We start from the raw sequence: 21,270 nt of genomic DNA on the forward strand, positions 1-21,270 counted from the left end.
GTGTAGGAGGGTACTGGTGTTGGACATGGAGCTAGCAGGGCAAGAGATGAGTTCATGCCTTAAGTTGTCGATAGAAAAGTGTTTGAAAGATCTGAAGCATTGCTCTTCTCTTTTGGGTTGACCTCTGTTTGTTTGTAGGATGTTGAGAAGGGGAATAGGGATGGCAAAGTGGCCGGTCCAGTCCAGGAGTATTGGTGATTTGGATTGGATTGTTGGGGATGTTGAAAAGACTAGGTCAAGGGTGTGACCTTAGGTATTTTATGTCTTGGTGACATATTGTACCACATTGGCTTTATTAATGAGACTTTGTTGAAGAAAAAACATGCAACCAAGAGTGTGTGTGTTGTGTGTGTCTTGAATGAATGATGTAGCAAGTAAATCTGAAAATTCATCTGTGAAGTTCTTGTTCTTCTCAGTATGCCTGTAGATTAGATGGAAAATGGTGGTCTGAGTTGCAGAGAGTGAGAAATCTCATGCCAGTAGTTTCAGGGATTTGAGCGTCACTTGCCTACAGTGTAGGACCAGGAAGACTTATAGATTACAGCAAGGCCTCCTCCCTTCCTAAGTGCACGCCCCACAGGGTGGATGCTGTAGCCTGAGGAAGAAAGACGTCTAGGATGTTTGTGGATGTGGGCGTAACTTATGTTTCTGTGATGAAGAGGGCGTCAAGCTTTTGCTAGGCGATGAGGTGTGCAATATCTGATGCATGCTACATAGAGTACTGCACAGCAAGCATATATGTGTAGTTATGTGTAGTAAACATGACTTTGTGTTAGCTTATCCTCGTGATATTGTGACAGACGATATTTTTGCCACAATATTTTGGCAGGTCAATATTAAATCCTTGATTTTCTGGTAACCTGAGAATTATCAAGCACATAGTTTTGCTGGGATGTGCGCGCAGATGTGCTATACTGGCCTGATTTGGATAAAGCCTGCCAACAAGGTGAATTCGTAATTACAGCTGCATTTCTGTTGGAAAAAACGTTAATTATTTATGGGGGTTACTTTTTTTATAGTATGCATGAATATATGTACAAACTCTTTTCTGTAAATCCCCCTTTGCTCCCCTTTATACCTCTATTTGAACAAAAGTGGATTTACGGTAATCTCTATTTCAATCTTCCATTACGTTTATAAGCATTGGGAGATCACAGAAGTTCGTGTGCTAGGGTATAGACACTATAATGCGCATATTTCATGCTGTAACCCGCATTCAGAATTGTATGCAAAATGGTGTATGAATGACGTGCGGAATTTCTAAAGAAATGTCAGTATCAACACCTTCATGCCTCATTACATCAACGAGGTTAAAGTCAACAAAGATATTAATTAATCTCAGATTGTATCATTCTTATACAGACTCTTCGCAAAACCTTTCACAATCAGTCCAAGTCTAGAACAATTCTTGCTTTTAATTATTTAGTTTTTTTCTGAAAATTAATTTGAGACACTTTTTTTTTATTTAACACTTGCCACTTGGCAGGTGTGTTGGGGCACACACTTTGCAGGTGTACTCCATGTTTAATACGTAATTGTATACTGTTTAGTACATTTACTAATTCCTCATTAGTAAGGCAACCATAGTGCACCAACTCACATGTGTCATTAAAACGCACATTCATATCGATGACGGGTATAAGACTGTGGTGAACAATTTCTCTCTTTTACCATATAATGCAGCTGCCTGTTCCGGAAGTGAAAGATGGTGCGGATTACAGTAGGCTGCTCAAGGAGTTTGAGGAATGGTTACGAATTGAAAATACCAAACTGAACAAGATTCTCTCAAGAACCTCCACGAGTGATGAAGATATGGAAGCAAGGCGCCGAAAGTTGCTGGTATGTAAAACCGTGTGGCATGCTGTTAAAATATGTAGCATACATTGAATGTAAGCAGCCCTTTTTAAATCATTACAGTCTGTGATCAGGCCTTTTACATTTTTTACAGAAGATTTCCTTCTTTTCTGCCTTAACCTGTACCTGCACTTGCTAGAAATATAGGTACACCAGGAGACAAAACATGAACGTGTTTTTGTCGATTTATCAATATGGAGATCATTTAAGTACCCTATGTGTGTAATACGATTTTCATTTTATGAAGTGAAGACTAGACAAAGGGTCTTGTTACTCAAAGATGGATGTTCCCATCCAGTGGAAGGCAAGGCTGCCATCAGTATGAGTTACCACCACTTTACACACTCCTTCCTGTCGGAATTATCCACTGGCATAAGCTTCTGACCTTTACAGCAACATGCAGGTGTGTGGGCTGCACCATATTTGTATAATGGCATCAATTTCCAAATCTGGTTCTTCCCCTTTTCACCTCTGACTTCTACTGCCCGATTGGCTTTATGCAACCAGAAGTGAGGGCCAATACACCACCTGTAAATAGAGCATCTTTGTTTTCTTTTATTCCTCTCTGATTTATTTAAGGGGGCTTTAGCAGATCTCCTTGAAACCTACTGTTACCTGGGCGAGGTCCTGGCAACTGATTGCGACCTTTGTGCATCGTTTTCCTGCCAACGGGCATTTCACCGCCTGCGCTGTGTAATATTTAGATGCAGGTGACAGAATGGCCATTGGCCGGTTGGAAAGGAGGACCACGAGGGCGTGGGAACCCTCCATAAATAAATAAAATATCATGGTGCAATCGCCGCAGGGCAAACACCCTTGACCCAGTGCATCTGTGTTTTACCCTCTGTGAAATATCTGCAAACTCCTGGCCTCTATATACACCCTTGGGTTAGTGGTAATGCTGTATGTCCCTTCTGCATGAAATTGGACTGCTAGTTTAGAAGCCACAGCCTTAATGTGAATTCTGACTAATGTTCCACAAGGCTGAAACATTCTGACTCCTAGAAGGTCTAGCAGCTTTAGTGAGGAATATCTAGCTCATCTATAGTAACCTGGATCAAGCAGTCTGGCTCTTTCCATAGAATGGGTGTGGGTGGTATTTGTGCAACAACTCCAAATCCACAATACAGTGAAGACATTAAGAGAAATACTATAAATCCCCAAACAAAGTTAGTAAACAAAAAATAAATACATCTCAATGACATAGAGAAAACACAGATATAGTGATCAAGAATTACTGCAAAGGCAAAAAGGTTCAGTTGAAATCAGGGGAAAAACCAAGGTTAGGATATAGGGTGTGGTAGATCCGGGCCTAGGCCTCTCTCACTGCTGCTCACAATAGACTGTGCGTGAGATCGTTTGGGTCCAGGGTGGACTTTTTTTTAGCAGGGGTGGAATCTGTTCTCTTGTGTGTTGATGGCACCTTCTTGGAGGAATTTCATGATGGATGATGGCAGAATACTTTTTTTGTAGCAGGTGGCATTGAGGGAGTTCACGATATCTGATTTCAATGTGGTAGATGAGCCAGATGGCATTCCCTTGGATATGGAGCCATGGGGGGTTGGAGGCAGTGTGACTGATGTTGATAGGGGATCTAATGCTGTTTAACTTCTCAGTGAAGAAGTGAGTGATGGCACTGCACTTGTCGACTGATGACATTTGATGGGCTTGGCTGAGGATTGGTGCACTGCTTGACTGCCTTGAAGACTCCTCCGCTTCCTTTGGTCACTTCATTGACGATATTCCTGTCGAAGGTTGCTTCAGCTGTGATAATAATGGGCCTTTGTGCAGAACAAAATCCTTTGAGTTGGGTTTAATTAGTGGGGCATTGGTGTATGTGTATTTATATGCCTAAATGTTTTGGTATTTTTTATATAGCAGACCTAGCTGCGGAGCAAAGGAGAGGTGTATGTTATGTGAACCTAAAGAGCTGTTAACTGTTTTAAGTGATTTCCTTTTCAGTGATGATCCTTTGAGGTCTATGAAGCCTATTAATCCGCAGAGCAGGAAAGCAGACAAGAGTCTCCCCAATCCTCATGTGAGCATAGTCCACAAGGATGAACCTATTTTGAGACTATCTCAGACTTGCCAGAGACTTAGCAGGGTAAATTGAGATACTTTTATCTGAGATGTCAAAACAAGCATAAATCAACGTATAATTTAGTTGTAGTTTTTTATTCTATTTATTGAAAAAACAAATCAAATAACATCACATAAATCAACCAAATGCAAAACAAACCATCATTAAAATACACAATAAAAATAAATGAAAAGTGGACAACCAAAATAATTGTGAATATTACCAAAAGCATTACAGAATGGAGCCTGATTGGAGGATTCCTATTTGCATAATTACAATGTTTCAATATCAACAGCAAACGGAGAGGTGTCAGTAAAAGGAGCAAACGCCAACCTCTACTCTTGTTCCCATGGGCCCAAATTTTCATCCATTTACACGGGCAACCACTAATTTCGTATACCACTCTCTCAGCCTACATGCACCAGTCCATATCGGACTACCAATCAGTACATTTCAAATCAACCCCTCCCCTTCAGGATCTGGTGATGTTGCACTTCCCAACCATGCATCCCAAAGTGACCCACAGCCGCTCTGGCCTAGACAAATCAGTGGCGTCCCAGATATTCAAGAGACACAACTTCGGGGTGGCCTCCACCTTTTCACAGCAAGTCTGAGATACAGCAACGATGACTTCCCTCAAATAACCTTGAAGAATCAGACGGTCCCGCCATTGGTGCAAATATGTATCCACGTGGCCACAGCCACAGGGACATAACGGAGATGCCAGAAGACCCATTTTAACCAATGCGGAGCTTGTGTAATAGGCGCTATGCAATAGCTTGAGTTGGATCAGTTTGAACCGGGAGCGAATTGCAACCTTACGGGGCGACGCCAGAGCCTCCCTCCACTCCTCATTGGAAAGCTCACCCATATCACAACACCACTTTGTACGGACTTTATCGAGGGGGTCAGGTGAATTGTTGAGAATTTTATGATATGTGAGAGATATGACTTTCTTGGGGAGATAGTCGTCCAATATCCTGTCTTCCAAAGGGGAGGACACCGGCAGTTCCTCGCCTCTAGAAAGCACCTTGGTCAATACACTGCACACCTGTAGATAGCGAAAAATCTCGCCGTCTTGAAATTGGTATTGCCGCTGCAAATCACTGAAAGACACCACACCGTTCTTAACCCATAAGTCTCCTACCATGGACAGGCCAATTAAATCCCATTTATCAAACCCCGGTTGCCGCCCGAGGACACGCAGGCGACAGGAGTCAAGTAATGGAGTCGCCTGCATAATTTTACCCTTCCAGCCCAGCACTGCATTCGCGATATGCCAAACAGAGATTGTCGTGGAGGTCGGGGTGAATTTGGGCTCAAGTTTTGACCCTCCGTATAATGCCCTCAAATACGTACCAGGTAGCATGTTATGCCTAGTCATCCGATATGCTGGGTCATCAACTGGTTGATTTGTCCAGTGATTAAGGACAATAAAAGCCCAGTAATAAGCTCTGATGGATGGCAAAGCAATGCCTCCATTATACCAGCTCCTAATAAGTTTGGCGAGGGCAATGCAAGGAGTGCCATTGTCTCACAAAAGGTTGCGGACTTCAGACTCAACAGAATTAAAATACTAAGCTGGGACTGAATGCTGTGTATTTTGCAACGCATAAGGGAAGTGAGGGAGTGCCATCATTTTATAGAGAGCTGCTCTTCCCAGGAGCGTAAGAGGAAGAGTCCTCCAATGTAGTACATCCGCCTTAAGATGCTGAAGGGGAGGCAGCAGATTATGTTGATAAAAAACCGCCTCATCCGTCGTAATGTAAATTCCCCAATATCGGAAGCCATCGGTAACAATTTTAGCACCACAACTCCACGGGAGACGCGGAGGGTGTCCACTCAGGACATATATTAGGGACTTATCCCAGTTAATAGTATAGCCGGAGTATTTCTAAAATAGAGTAAAGACGTGTAGGACTTCATGGATAGAAGATCAGGGATTGGCAAGATAAAGCAAAATATCATATGCGTAGAGGGACACTTTGTCCACCCACTCCAGTGACCATTTTAGTCCCCGAATTCAGGGGTCCCCCCTGAGCCATATCGCAAGAGGTTCAAGCGCCATGGCAAACAACAAAAGGGACAATGGACATTCCTGACGTGTACCTCATCCCAACTCAAAAACTGCCGATCTGCTCCCGTTCACTGCAACTGCCGCCAATAGAGGTGACGGATCCAAGCTATGAACCGGTCACCGAAACCATACCTTTTCAAAGCTGCAAAAAGGAAAGGCCATCAAATCATGTGGAACGCCATTTTGGCGTTCAGGGACATAATAACCAAATCCTCCTGTATTGTGGAGGCCCGTCCCAATACCCCGAACAAACAACGCAGATTGAGGGCTATATTTTTGGGTGGCATAAAGCCGGACTGGTCCGGGTGAATCAGTTTGGGAAGGAGGGGCGAGAGGCGCAGAGCCAGTATTTTGGCCAAGATTTTGACTTGAGGGTCTAGGAGGGAAATGGGTCAGTAGGAGGAGCATTGGTCTGGCGGTTTCCCTTGCTTATGAATGACTACTATATTGGCCAAATGTTGCGAAGGTGGGAGAACGCCCTTTTGCACACTATTATCATACATGCGTAGCAGATGAGGGGCAATAAGCGAAGCCACAGTCTTATATAGCTCAATCGGGAGTCCACTGGGGCCCATGGCCTTTCCAGACTGCAAGGAGGAGATACCCTTAGATATTTCATCGGGCGTTAACGCCACATCCAGCTCTGCGACCCCTTGGGAATCTAGACACGGCAGGGGCAGTGTGGCGAGCAACTCTGCTGCCTCCTCCTCCGTGGAAGAGGAGACAGGAGAATAAACCGTGACAAAATAAGTGCAATACCAGTTCTGTCATGTTGACAGACAGCATCACCATCCACAATATCTGCAACCCATCTATTCTCCAGATCTCGTCTATCAAGCCAAGCCAGCAACTTACTCACTTTATCACCAATATCATAGATCCTGTGCTGGGTGGCCCTATAGTGAGACCTAGCGATATCACTTGTAATGTCCCTGTATTCTTTTTGCTTAACGGACAATTTATGTGAGATCTCTGATGACCTCTCGGAAACCAGGTCCAGTTCAAAGACCAAAATCTCACTTTCAATAACCTCAAGTTGTTTCTGTTTTTTCTTTCTTATGTCCTGCCACAGCCGTCACCCCACACCCCCGTATCACGGACTTAAATGCTTCCCACTGTACAATGTCCGACTGAACCAAACCCACATTTTCTTCAAAATAGTGTTGAGTGGCCTCAGTCAGTTTGGTACATATTTCAGGGATTTTGAGATACCAGGGTTGTAGAATCATCTCCCGTCGGCCTGCGGGGGGCATGCCTCCATAATAAGTCACAATAGGCGAGTGGTTGATAAATTATCCCTTCTTCCCAGGGGAATATCCAAACATGGGGAGCTGAGCAGCCTTACAAAAGAGATAATCAATGCACGACAGACTACCGTGCACACCAGAATGAAAGGTATATTGTTTCTCAGAGGGATTACAGACTCACCAAACATCTATAATACCAAGAGCCCTCAAAAAAATCAGACAACAATCTACCCGATGATTCGCCCGATCTAGGGGGTAGGTGATCCAACAACCCATCCAAAGCTGCATTACAATCCCCCCCAAAAGCATGTCTCCTTCAGGCAGATTCAACAGATGTAAACCCAAGTCATTCAAGGTGGTAGCGTGTAACCGTGGAGGGACATACAAGAATGTGACATTTAAAGATCCACCCTCCCACTTCCCCGAGACCGAGACAAATCAACCCAAGGGATCATGTATAACTTACTGAACCTGAAAGGGAAGGGAGCTGCGTGCTAGGATGCCAACCCCTCTAGACTCGCGGGTATAATCTGCATGGGCTATGAGCTTATATCCTCATCTATTGAGCGCACAGTAAGAGGGATAATTTAGTTATTTAATACTGTGTTTGACCCAGAAGATACTAAAAGCAAGGTAATTATTAAAGGAGATTAAGAAATGTGTGAGTGGAAGGTAATGTTTGGTTAAGAGATACCAGAGCCTGCATTTCAATTTCTCAAAATTTGGTAGAAATGTACATCCTTTAATCTCCTCATATATCAGTCAGCGATGGTAAGTGTAACCTATATTGATCTACTGTTGAGAATTCAGGGGCAAGGCCCTCAGTTGACCAGTGCAGTGTGCCCCAGAATTCCAGAAGATTCTCGTTGAGCCACTCATTTCCTCGGTTTTTATGCGCTGTTTCACCCTAAAAGCATGAGATCTGCCTTTATTACCTTCCTCGCCAGACATCACGCCACAACTACAAAAAATATACTTGCCTGAGGTAAGGAGAACATTGATAAATTGACTGTGCATGTTAATACAGGCAATAGCATGCTTTCATATAATGTTTCTGAATGTGAATAATAGTAAAAATGAATATATTTTATGGGTTACCCAAATGAAAATCATCTTGACCATCTTGTAACAAAAGATTTTTACCTATGAATTCATCTCATATAAAATTCCATGAGAGTTGGGTTCATGGGTCATAAATGGTGAAAATCAGAACCTGCGGTGTTGGGAGGCAGTAGAAGATCATGTTCATAAAGCAGGAATTTATAATCTTTTAAATTGCATGTCCATATTTACAGTTCAGGGCCGGACTGGGAACCAAAACCGGCCCTGACAAAGTGCTCGGCGTCGCCCCTGGGGGGTTGGGGGTGCGGCCGACTTTGTTACAGCTATGCTGCAAAAACGGCCCTGTAACAAAAGCGGCCCCCAGGGGCCCAAAACCGGCCCTCAGGGGCCCCAAACCGGCCCCCACCCATGCGGCCCACCGGGGAATTGCCCGGTGCCCGCTACGGCCAGTCCGGCCCTGTTACAGTTCCATTAAAATGCAGCTATTTTAAGTGAGGATGTTAAGGGTTTCTGTCAGATTCTCCTGATTTTCAGTAATATGCCAAAGCTGGGATTAGGCCCAGATTCCCAAATTCCAAAGTTGAAAATATAGCACCAGACCACCTCAGTATTTCTTTTATTACTTGTCTGTGGATTACTTTGCAGTACCTTAGTACTGAAGGTTAGAATCTGAAGGATCATGTTTTCAGTGGAGCTTGTGTTGGTGCTTATAAGGTAATTCAGCATAGTATTGTGTATGTTGAAGAGTTTGTTGACATCTGATGTGGACTTTTGTGAATTGGAGCGCTAAATGAGCAGTTTTGGAGGGAGCTATATTTCCATTGCATCTTAGAACTTTTTATCGCATCTCCGCATGTGCAAGAAAGTAATGGTCTATTACTTACTGGTAATCTTCATTACTCCTGGTCCCGTTGTCCTGGTCCCATTCCTAACTTGTGGAGATGGTCATCTCCACAAATTAGGAATGGGAGGAGGACAGCAGGGACCTGGGGATAATGCTTCTTACTTGTCAAGGGATCTAAATTACTCTTCACTGATGAAGTTGTAGGATGTAAAAACATTTCTGTGGTTGCTTGTTAAGTAATAGAGAAGGGGTGTGGTCTAGCCACTTGGGGAAATCTGCAACTTTTGTGGCAGAATGAACCTTATTTGCGCATGGCTATCTCCCTTTTGAAATTTAAGAGATGAGCTAAAAGTTATGTAATGCTTCTCCTAGGTCACAAAAGTAACAACCCCATTTGTTAAGAATTGTTGACAGTAGCATTTAGTTTATGTTCTAGTACCTTTTGTTATTGTTTCGGTGGATTACTAACAGGGTGTTTTTTTCATCTTTTTGGTGAACCCCAAGTAGCTGAAACTGCAAAGAAATTAACAAAGTGATGCTATACGTTAAGGAATCTAAATTAAATGTTCTCTGGATGTTTGATGTTAAAGGAAATGAAAAAGAAATGTCAAGCATGTTGGATCTCTTTCTTCAGGTACTGCAGTCCCGTGTTCCAGAGGGGCAGTGTCTTTTTGAAGCTCTGCGTCATTATCGCCCAAGTATGGGGATCGCTGAGGATTTGCAGATGGAAGATTTGCGCTATCATTGGATGCTCTACAAATCTAAATTAAAAGACTCCAGTAGTATTTCGGTAAGAAAGAAATGCTCATTGCTTTATTGCCTACGGTTAAAAGGGGGCGAGACAGAGAATTTAAGGTGAAATCCGAGCCAGTGGTCGAACTTGGCTTTAGGAGCCAACCCACGGGACGAGCCAGTCAAAAATGTGTGAATAGTGAAAAAAATGTGCAAGTGACATAAATAATGCAAGTTGTGGTAATTAGATGGGCAGATCAACCAAGATTTCTTAACATTTTTAAACTACATGTTTATTTACTAAACATTTGTGTTCAACTTTCATTAACAATAGCTGTAGTTTGCTTTTATTAAGGCCAGCACTTCAAGATGAGAAGGTTTTAGGCATAGCTACATACTATATGTTATTAGTATTACTGAGCAGCTGCTCGCTGCGTGTGTTCTGCATTAGATGGGTCTGTCCCAATTCCCACGCCCACTAGACCAGGTCACCAAATGTCTTGATTTTTGCCTGCCATGGGATGATGCAGGCTCAATGACTTTAGAAGCCCTCTCAGAAGAGAGAGAAATTTGCTCAGAGCTTCTAATCAAAGGATGACATACAAATGGGCTGCCAGCGAAGAGTGCTTGCTTGGAGGGTCTCCAGCTCAGGTATTGAACACAACCTGTGAACAGAAGCATGGAAGTGGCAGATACAGTAAAACAAAGAGTTTACTCTTAGCAGTGACTTATCTTTTAGAATTGTTACCACCTGGGACCGTATTATGGGAAGTGCCCCAGGGGCACAAAAGGCATGTGCGCCCGCTTTGCGTGCTCTCGGGACTCTTTGGTATTATAGATAGGGCCGTAGACTGTTGTGCGGCCCTTTCTGTAATACAGATAGCACTGGGACACATATAGCTGCAGTGCTATCACCAGGGGGTGCTCCCTCATTTGAATGGGGGCATGGCCCCATGCAACTGAGGGAATCCCTTTGCCTCTGCGCCCATGCCGTATTATAGACGCGGGGATTAGAGGCAAAGAAGCTGTCTTGTTTTGGAATGTTTTTACCACTTAACACAAGCGCTTGTGTTTTGAGCCACAACGCGCTCCAATGCTCATTTGTTTGTTTGTTTTCAGAACTTAACACGAGTGCTTGTTAAGTTTTGGTTTGTTTTCACCACTTAACAAGAGTGCTTGCTTTGTTGTTTTTCACCACCTAACAGGAGTGTTTTGTGTTTTCGGAGGCGTGCTCTGATGTGCATTTTTTTCTTTGTTCTCAGCACTTAACTCAAACGGCACTCTTGTTGCGACCGCTATCTGTAGTGTATTAATTTCTACAGAGTGTGGAGTGCGTGCTATCCTCAAGCGGCATTCTTGGGCGTTTTTAAGCATAAGGGAGACACAGTGATTTACCTAGAATCCCAGGAAGTTGAGCAGAATCGGGGACTGGATTCTGAATTGCCAGTTCCAAAGTAGGCAGCTCTGGCCGTTATGCCACATCCTCTCCCCATCCTATTGGTGAACACAGCTCACTGTTTTAATCTCATCTGTTGGGGGATCTGTGAGTGCTGCAGAAACACACCGATGCTATTTAACGATTGCTGCCAAATGCCAATCATGTTGCCGTGATGGTTGCATTATACCGAGGGCTGTACTAACATACCAATACAAGATGGCTCAATGCCATGCGCAAAAGTGGAAAAAAACAATGGTTTTTAAAGAAGAACCCTCACCCACCAACCTAGTTGGTGGCATGCTTCATCATTGGGTTCCCAGCTGGGCTTCCGAATGCAACCCAGCTGGGCTGCGACGCCTGAATTACAGTGGAGCGGGTGATTTTTGTGAGAGGGGTGAGTTTTGGTGCAGTTTAAAAGTACCTCTAGGATTCTCTATCATGGTTTTATTCCTGAGGTCCTACGACACGGTTAAAAATGTAAAGTGGATATTATGAAGTCTTAATTGGTATTCTTTATCCACATAAAATGGTCATTTTAGGACCTCAGGAATAAAACCGTGATACAGGATCCTAGAGGTATTTTTAAACTGCACCAAAACTAATTTGCCAGTTCCAAAGTAGGCAGCTCTGGTCGTTATGCCACATCCTCTCCCTATTCTATTGATGAACACAGTTCACTGTTTTCATCTCGCCTGTTGTGTGTTCTGTGGGTGCTGCAGAAACACACAGATGATATTTAACGATTGTTGCCAAATGCCAATCATGTTGCCGTGATGGTTGCATTACGCCGAGGGATGTCCTAACATACCAATAGACATGTTTCAGCCGATATCCTTGTTGAACGTGTAACCTGCCTCCTAACAGCTTGTGATGCCTTAGTTATTGCCGCATCATGGACCCTGATGAAACTTACAGCCGATGAGTGAGGTGGTTGCTGTAAATACAAACAAACTGGCAATTAAAGGTGGCAACGCGTTATATTACATGGTATTTCAAACTAAAGGCAGCCAAGTGGCTCCATGCTATCTGTGATATTTCTGCTCTGTCTAGCTTTTTAGTAAACGGCCTCTGCATGCTGAGACCTGTAGTTTCTTCCTTCCCGTTATATGTGTCGACTTCAATGTCCACTATGGAAAAGCAACAAACAATACAGTGCACAGATGGATCTACACTGACCAAACAAAATGACACCAGGTGACTATGACATGAAAAATCCCAGGTCGATACAAAGCAGCGAGCCTGTGGAAGCACTGCGATGCCATACAAATGTAACACAGGCGCTCTGTACAAAAGTTGATGAGATAACAAAACAAATGTTTGATACTTTCAAAAGCCAGGACTGGCTGAAGGTACCAGACATGATATGCGCCAGGGAACAGCATTGCCATTTTTGTGTATAAAAACGTTGAAGATGTCCATTGCTGTCAACATGAATTACAGAGCTGTTTCTGCACCAATCTGCTGTTGCATATACTAACTCCAAATAACTACAACAGTGCAACAATGTAAACTGCAAGATAATTATTATCGGTTGTTTTAATAACGGGACTCAATTCTTAATGCAGATCGTTAGCCCAATTTCCAGCTGTCTCCCATGAATGCTTCCACCCCCTTGAGTTCCAGCTGTCTCTCATGAATGCTTCCACCCCCTTGAGTTCCAGCCACCTCTCATGAATGCTTCCACCCCCTTGAGTTCCAGCCGTCTCTCATGAATGCTTCCACCCCCCCTTGAGTTCCAGCTGTCTCTCATGAATGCTTCCACCCCCTTGAGTTCCAGCCACCTCTCATGAATGCTTCCACCCCCTTGAGTTCCAGCCGTCTCTCATGAATGCTTCCACCCCCCCTTGAGTTCCAGCTGTCTCTCATGAATGCTTCCACCCCCTTGAGTTCCAGCCATCTCTCATGAATGCTTCCACACCCTTGAGTTCCAGCCATCTCTCACGAATGCTTCCACCCCCTTGAGTTCCAGCCATCTCTCATGAATGCTTCCACCCCCCCCTTGAGTTCCAGCTTTCTCTCATGAATTCTTCCACCCCCTTGAGTTCCAGCCGTCTCTCACGAATGCTTCCACCCCTTGAGTTCCAGCCGTCTCTCACAAATGCTTCCACCCCCCTTGCTTTCCGTGTCCTTCTCTCCCTCGTACGGTTCAGTACCCCTGCTCCTTCTTCCTCGTCTGGTTGCTTCTCCGTGCCACGATGTTGCTTCAACTCTTCCCCCACTTGCAAATAAGAAAAAGACGCCCACTTCACAAACTGTGTTTTTCTCATTTATACAAATTATTCTTTAATCAGGTCTCTTAAAGATGTGTTAAATAGCAAATACATTGCTGGATCTTTTGCAGAAAATGTTCCTCTCTGTCTTGTACTACTCCGAGGAAGCATCCCCTCAATACAGAGACACATGATTTATAGTTTTGTTTACAGAGATGTGTCTTATCAGTCAGCAGCCTGGCCATTCCATTTGACAATGTAATAACTTAATTGCAGTACTGCAGTATTTAAAACATGGGCAGCCAAGGAACTATCAGTGAATGGGCAATTGTTAATAACCCCCCCGGTTGAGGAAGGAAGGAAGGAGGTACGAGAGCTCAATTTTAATGTGCAAAAACCAGGCTGCTCCAGTGCGCCGGGGTGACATGACAGCCAACACCAGCGACGGGACCATTCTTCTGCAGAGACCAGTCCCTGCGCTGTGCACAAATCCATTAACATTGCCAACGCCTATATCTCTCAGATTGTCGAGATATACTGGCTTTGCCAATGCTTATCACTTGAATGCACTGCCCCCAGAGCAGCATGACTTTACAGCTTCCCTGGGGGCAGCTCATTCAATTTAATAGGGTGCACGTTCCCCGTTTGCACCCAGCATACCTGGCTTAACAAACAGGGAAAGTGCGCCCTATGTGTAATAGGGCGCCTGAAGTGATACTGATTAAAAGAGCAGAACGGTGGCTGTAGGCCCTAAATGCCTCTGTGAATGAGGCCCAAGGTCCAGTAGATCCGTATTTTTTAAAGAGTTAACTCTGATTTCGAAGAGGGCGGTGTGAACTGAACCCCAAAAGTGCGCTCCATAGCAAGTCTGTGCCCGCTCCTAAAAAAGCGTAACGTAACAAACGTCTGCATTACCTAAAGTTGTTCGTCCTACGCACACATACACAGTGATTGAAATGGAAAAATAGAAGTGCACGTACCCTGTACCAGAGAACCTGCTTGCTTCTGAGAAGTGCAGGTGCTTTCTAAATAAAAATATTGCAGTTTTGCTAAGAACTGTATGTACTGTCCCTCTCCAAATAAAGAAGTACAGGTATGCAGTACCCGACAGTACTGGCTCGTTTAAAGCCCTGCATATGTACAACTAGAATAGAACAAGTTTTGCAGCTCCTGAATCATCATTTCATGAAATCCACAAAAATAATGTTGATTTCTTTGGGAGGTTGGAGTTATTTTTACTCCCTTCACACAGGTTGATTCTTTGAGCACTAGCCATTAAAATGCAGAAAAACATAGAATCGATAACACTGTTGCTCATATCTGGTGCATTTATTATTTTTTATTTCGTGCTGTTTAGCGGAGTTCTGTTGTGCAAATTCCATGTCGTTTGTGACATAGCACAGAAGTACCGTGAAGAAGACAATAGCAAGGTTTCTGTAGCTGAAAACAAAGCATCACTGCACATGGCCCGCAGCCTGCAGGTCAGTGCATTACGCAAGTGCTTCCAGGCTAGCGTGAAATGGTCTTGATTTTAGGCTTTCATTTGGAGTCTCTTTGTGGAGATGACTTCCTCAGATACAATGAGTTAAGAGACAGGTAAAGCTTTTCAAAATGAACACGATGTGTGCACAGAATGGGCATTTTTCAATTGTTTTACATCTGGGGTCTGAAGAGATTTGAGGTTGGAAGTTGTTAGTACTCAGCATGCATGTTGCATGCTTATTACGCTTTTCGCAGGTTAGATAGATACACACAGAAACACACCCAATCACACACACAGACACATGCACAAGCACACCCACACAACCTCCTCTGTAGCCTCGTATCCGGAGGGACCAAACACGGTTCTTCTTTGGCTCCAGTGTCCCAGAGGACCTCGAGGTGAGCCAGAGCCGGCCACCTTGATCAAGCTAGGCTTGAGCTTCAGGGGCTCGCCCCCCTCTGCCTAAAATTAGCACCAGTATTTATCCCACGTGTAATAAAAGAGATGTTGAACCCTGATGTAGCCTAAACAATATCTGAAAGCTGTTCCACTGATAGTTTCCTTAAGTGAACTATTGTAATTGGTATGGGAAATCTCCGTTTGCTGATAATGGACATGCGAGGAGCTTTTCCCCTATCCCCTGCCCCCATCTCCCAGAGTTCTGTCTCCCCAGTTCGGTTGTACATATGGATCGTCCCCCTGAACCGTCACACATAGACGACACAGGTCCAAAACTCGCTCCCGGGGAATGGTTACTCCATAAGGCCTCCCGATATCCCCAAACAGGCATGCATATAGGCCTGCCCCACACACGAAGAGCGGCATCCACCCCTCAATAGACACGCAGTTATCCTTTATGGAAATGTTGATAATGTATGTTGTGCAATGATAAACTCTGTGGAGTGTTGTATAACTTGTACAATAACTGTAAAATCCAATCAAAAGTTTTTTTTATTAAAAGTGAACTATTGTAATTGGTAAGGAGCCGCCCTGAGGTGCACCTTCTGACCACACCCTAGCCGTCTGCTCTTTATCCAACAGCATCATAGGTTCTGGAGCGTTGGAATTTTGGTTATTGAGCCACTATGTACTAATGTAAAATGTTCTTGGTCTGCTACTGTGGTCATTCAAACTTTGTGTTCTCACCTTATCAGCTTCAGATGCAAGAGTAGACGGATTTAAAAGAACATCCTTAATGATTTTTTATTAATGTTTTGGATTTGTAAGGCATTTTCTCCAAAATAATCTACAAAATTTAAAATATAATACAAAGAGTTGGGTTAATGGATATTATGTCATAGTAACCATGAAACATCACAGTAAAAATCAAGAATGGGTGATGTGAAAGGAAACAGGCCTAACTTAGAAATGAGGTGAAAGAGTTTGGCATAGTGTCAAAACAGAAAGGAATTGGAAGAGGATAAAATAGCAGATTCATTTGCGTGAGTGGAGCAAGACCCAGACTAGGAGAGACAGTGCAAGGAGGGCAACTGTAAACTGATATGTTTTCTACTAAATTGCAGAGAATTATGAGTCTGTTGTTTTCTTGAATGGGAAAAAACAACAAATAGATGAAAAAAATGTAAAAGTTTAAAATGGAGTACAAAGTCCTGAATCTTTGAGAGTTTTTGTGAAATAGTTTGGAGATTTAAAGGGGAAGATGAATCTTCTGTATGTTCATCCTTCTGATTAGCGATAGACTAAAATAATTGGATTTTGCATTCATTTGTTACTGGGAAGATATGTGTACGTCTTTCTTAGTGAAATAAGACACACAATGTAGGAAAAAAGAACAGTTTTATGTGCCCAAATTACGCAAAAGGACATATTTTAATAGGTGGCAAATAAAGGAATACATCTCAACTCCTTTTAAATTACTTTTTTAAAAGACGACTTACAATTGTTAAAAACGTATGAGAGTTAGCACCTCCCCGAAAGTTCTCGTTATGGTGACAAATAAGACAAAGATGTGTGTGAACCCGATCTTTGAGTTCATACAACAGTTTATTTCACCAATGCTTACATTGAATTTGATCCTAAGTGTGTCAGACATTGTGGTCCCGATTCACAAAGGCAATCTGAGACAAAAGTCTAACTTTATGACTATGTGACAGGGTGCTGCAGCTCCCTATAAGTGGCAGAAATATACAATACAAATGTCTAGAACATAACATCACCCTCTCCTTACCACTGTATAATGATCTGTTTGTAGTGTGGCCCTTCTAGGTTCCTTACAAATGCAGGGGGAGACATCCCTCTCTTGCTACCCTGTATAATGAACTGTTCTGTTTGTATGCTCCTCTCAGGTACAATGTATGTCGAGGAAGACAAAATAGTGTCACATCAATTTTGCTCCTGAGGGCTGATCATAAGTGTGCCGGATGGGTACATGCATTTTATTGTGCCCGATAAAAAAGCAATACACCTGGTTGCAGAACTTATCTCGGGTGATAAATTCCACCTATTTTTTTGAATCACTGGGGAATAAGGTGATTTTGGTGCAAGCCGCACTGGGCCTTTTCATCCTGTGGAATTCCAGCAGGTTTGACACGCTAATATTTATAAGCAGATGCAGACATTATCGCACCCAATGAAGACCAGGAGTTTTAAGTCTGCACAGCTCGAAATTCCGACCCCACGCAAGCAGTTGGATTTTCCGTCATACTTTATAATCAGGCACTAAGTGAGAAATATTGATTAGTGGGTGACTTACTGACTAGTGAAATACATCTTATATAATACTGTTTGTCGCTGTAAGCAATGCTTATGTCAAAATGTAGCATATTAACAATGTGTTAGTGAAAAGCAACATATTACTCATTATTACAACAGCACACTTCTGCAGAAGGTTCTTCTCACACTCCACACTCCAGCCATAGATAAGGGCGTGGGCAATGAGGGTGAAATATCTTTGTTTGGCATTCATCTGGATTCCACACCAATAAAGTTGAAGCTGCTTTGCCTAATGGTGTTTTATGCATCCACCATACCGAGGGGACGTGGGGCGTTGTATTGTAGTGTTGCAGATATCATGGTGATGGACTACTTAGATTAGAAGCAAAGAGCCGGTGCTTTACTTTATCCATCCGTGGCCTCTCTGATGCTTTTCCCGACAACACATCATCTGCCTGATTGGACTCCATGATTATTTTCCTGTATCACTAAAGCATATATGGCATAAACCAGGAAGATTCAGCCCACAGCAAATATTTTGGAGTAATCTAAAAGTACGAAAGCAGGGAAAAAATTTGAAAACGATGCAAAACACCAAATATAGGCCAACTGCTGACCAAACGTATTCTGTCAAGATAAAGCCTATAGAGAGACGATAGTAACTCTAATCATGGGTGGATAGTAGCCACTCTCAGTGTGGCTCTGATTTGCACAACCTGCCAGCCGCTGAACATCATCAGTGTCACCCATATCACTGCCATTTCCATCTGTCTGGTCCACATAATGTGACACTATTGCTGTTACCACCCTTGCTGTCACCACCCACAGAAGACCGTCACCTGAAGCTTCTGTTTTGATGATGCAGCTGATTTTCCATTGTAGTTCGAGACCAACACCTGGTTGGTTTGGTATATATTTGGTGTAAATGATAACTATTGGCTACTATGAGTTAAGCCCTTCAAAATACATCATACCTTGTGGCTTTTGGTGCTTTGCATGCCATAGTGTTTACTGGGAGTTTTCCCATGGTATTATATCTGCTGGTTTGACCAATTGATATTTACCTTTTCAAAACTGCAGGCATGCAGACTCAACAACAGTCAGTACTTACTACAGCTGACTTTACCGTACCTGGTACTGACTACATGCGCTAAATGACATTCAAATTAGAAGTCCCATTAATGTCCGAGCAGGGGTTTGCTTAGGAGTCAAAATGTTGAATTGCTTTTGCAATCAGGGTCCAAGACTGTGGGTTCGAATAGTGAGTGAAGTCTGGACTCAGGATGGGAGTCTGGTTGACCACCTGGCAGGCACCAGGTATGGGCAGTGCATTGCGATGGTGAAGGGCAGAGAGATCTGTCTGTGTTTGCCCGCCACTCCTCAGCATGGTCATCCAGGCAGCTCCAACCCACAGGTACAGGTGGGCCAGCACAACACCTGGCTAAGGATGACTTGCTCCTGGCTTGTGGAAGTTCTGTGTTTTTTTGTACCATGGCCTCTGTTAATGGACTGTTGATTGTTCAGGTGACTACTTGTCACCATGTTATGTGCCATATGGTGCGACTGACACAGCAGCATGCCTCAGCCTGATCCTGGTGGACTTGTTTGTGAGTTAGGTTGCTGGGCAGTCCTACCTACACACAATCAGGGAAACACACAAAGTACATCTGTCCCAAGAAGGGTACACTTGGGCAACACCGGCACAGATTAAGCACAGTATACTCCACTCTGATGGACTGATCAGGACTACATATTAAATGGTTCTTCGCAAAAACTCTAAAAATAAACACAGGTTGGTTCAGTAATCGGGGTAAGAGCTTGCAACATTGTGATTTTGCTCATTTTCATTATCTGCTCCAGAATAATTCGCTTTTCCCGAAACATGTAAATATATAACTTTCCAGAAATGCCAATAGAAGCGTGTTCTTGTGTGCAGTCTCCTCATCTTTACATTCAGTCATTTGTGTCTGTTTTACAGGCTCTTGAATCGCTGAAGGAACCAGTTCGATTGCAAAAAGTATGTATGCCCAATTATCTTCTGTCTTCTTACATCTATATCCTGTGTGTGAAACAGACGTCTAACATTGACGTGACGTCATGTGAAACTTTAAGCAAATGCTATGCAACTGCATAAAACAAGATAGTGCTACGAGCCTGAGATCTAGACTGCGGCACTATAAACTCACAGTACTTGAATCTTTTGTTTTACTCGTAAACTTGCTATGTATTTTATAAGTATTATAAGTATCAGAGGGTAGAACCCATTCTGCGGCTATGGGCACATGACACACAGGATACCTCATTCTTTCACTACAAGCAACAGTTTCACAACACTCGATTCAACGTGGGCACTGTTCAGCGCCCCTGGGTTTGGCATTGCAAGCCAGAAGAAACCTGAATGGATAGGGGAGTTTGGGTTTAGATGTGCAAGACACACAGGTACACACGAGGTGGCTTGTAAGATAAGTGCACAAGATGATGTTGTTAGCCCCCGTGTACAGCTCGTTTCGTTTTTGTTGATGAAGAGTTCAAATAACTTGAAGCTTAGGAACAATATCTTGAGATTGAGGAGATGCATTGGTTGTTTTGGTAACTCGGTTGCACTGTGCTGTTACTCCATGCCTGTACTTCCATGAGCCTACCTGTGAAATGCCGCTAACAATAGTGACTTGTGGCAGTGGGTGTTTCCAGGTTTTCCTCTTGCTTGTCTCTTGCCCTGTGGAATACTTTAAATGCTGGGATACTGTTGGAAACGCCCACTCCCACTCCGCAGGGTGGTGGTGGACTCCCCGAACACACTGTGGTAGCTTGGCTCGAGTGGTCAGGAAACAGGCGCAGTGCTAAGCATACAATATACCCATACAATAACCATGCGTGCATCCGTTCCAAAAACGACTCTACACCGTAAAAATTATGAAAATATTCTTTCTTTATCTTTTTCTCTTAGTTGCTGATTGGAAAAATGAATAGGTCAATCACAATATACAAGTTTCAATTAGTGCAGGTCAAATAAATATTGGCTGTTTGATGAAATAAATAGGGGTGATCATAAATAACAGGGCATAAATACAAGTGCAATATATACAGACAATTAAATACTTTGAGGCAATAAATACTGTACCAATAAATATTGTACACCGTCAAGTCCTGTGGACCTATAAATATAGTGCAGCAATAAATAGGTAAAAATTCAATAAATACAGTACCCCCAATAAATAATTAAAAGTATACAGCAACACTCATGTAATCAGATGACACTTCAATTCTTAAGGGCTGATTTGGCCCAGGCACAGCTTGTAGGGTTGTGGAAGGCTTGAGGGGGGGCTACTCCCTGGCTGGGACAAGGCTGAGGCCTAATCTGAGGTAGATCAAAGGGGGGAATACCAGTGCCCTGGCTTTCTCTCTCCACACAACCTCTCTAGGTTAGTCCCAGTTCCCCCCTTGCACAGTCAGGTTGGTTTCAGCACCTCCCTAGCCCCTTAGAGCAGTCTCTCAGGTCTCCACAGGGCCTTAGGCGCCCTCTACTCCACTTACTGCCCTTTTTCTGATGTTCCGACGCCGCTGGAGTCG

At 43.4% G+C, this 21,270-nt stretch overlaps 1 protein-coding gene across 2 annotated transcripts in view; it reads left to right on the forward strand.

Moving 5' to 3' along the window:
* Window positions 1-21,270, forward strand: part of SYNE3 (spectrin repeat containing nuclear envelope family member 3) — a 357,026-nt gene that overhangs the window by 323,721 nt on the left and 12,035 nt on the right. For both annotated transcript variants that reach the window (XM_085626453.1, XM_085626454.1), the window contains 3 exons: window positions 1,684-1,839; window positions 9,799-9,954; window positions 19,679-19,717. In XM_085626453.1, coding sequence (XP_085482579.1) covers window positions 1,684-1,839; window positions 9,799-9,954; window positions 19,679-19,717 — 351 coding nt within the window. The remainder of the gene's footprint in view (window positions 1-1,683; window positions 1,840-9,798; window positions 9,955-19,678; window positions 19,718-21,270) is intronic.

Source organism: Triturus cristatus, chromosome 9, assembly GCF_964204655.1.
Source record: "Triturus cristatus chromosome 9, aTriCri1.1, whole genome shotgun sequence".
NCBI lineage: Eukaryota > Metazoa > Chordata > Amphibia > Caudata > Salamandridae > Triturus > Triturus cristatus.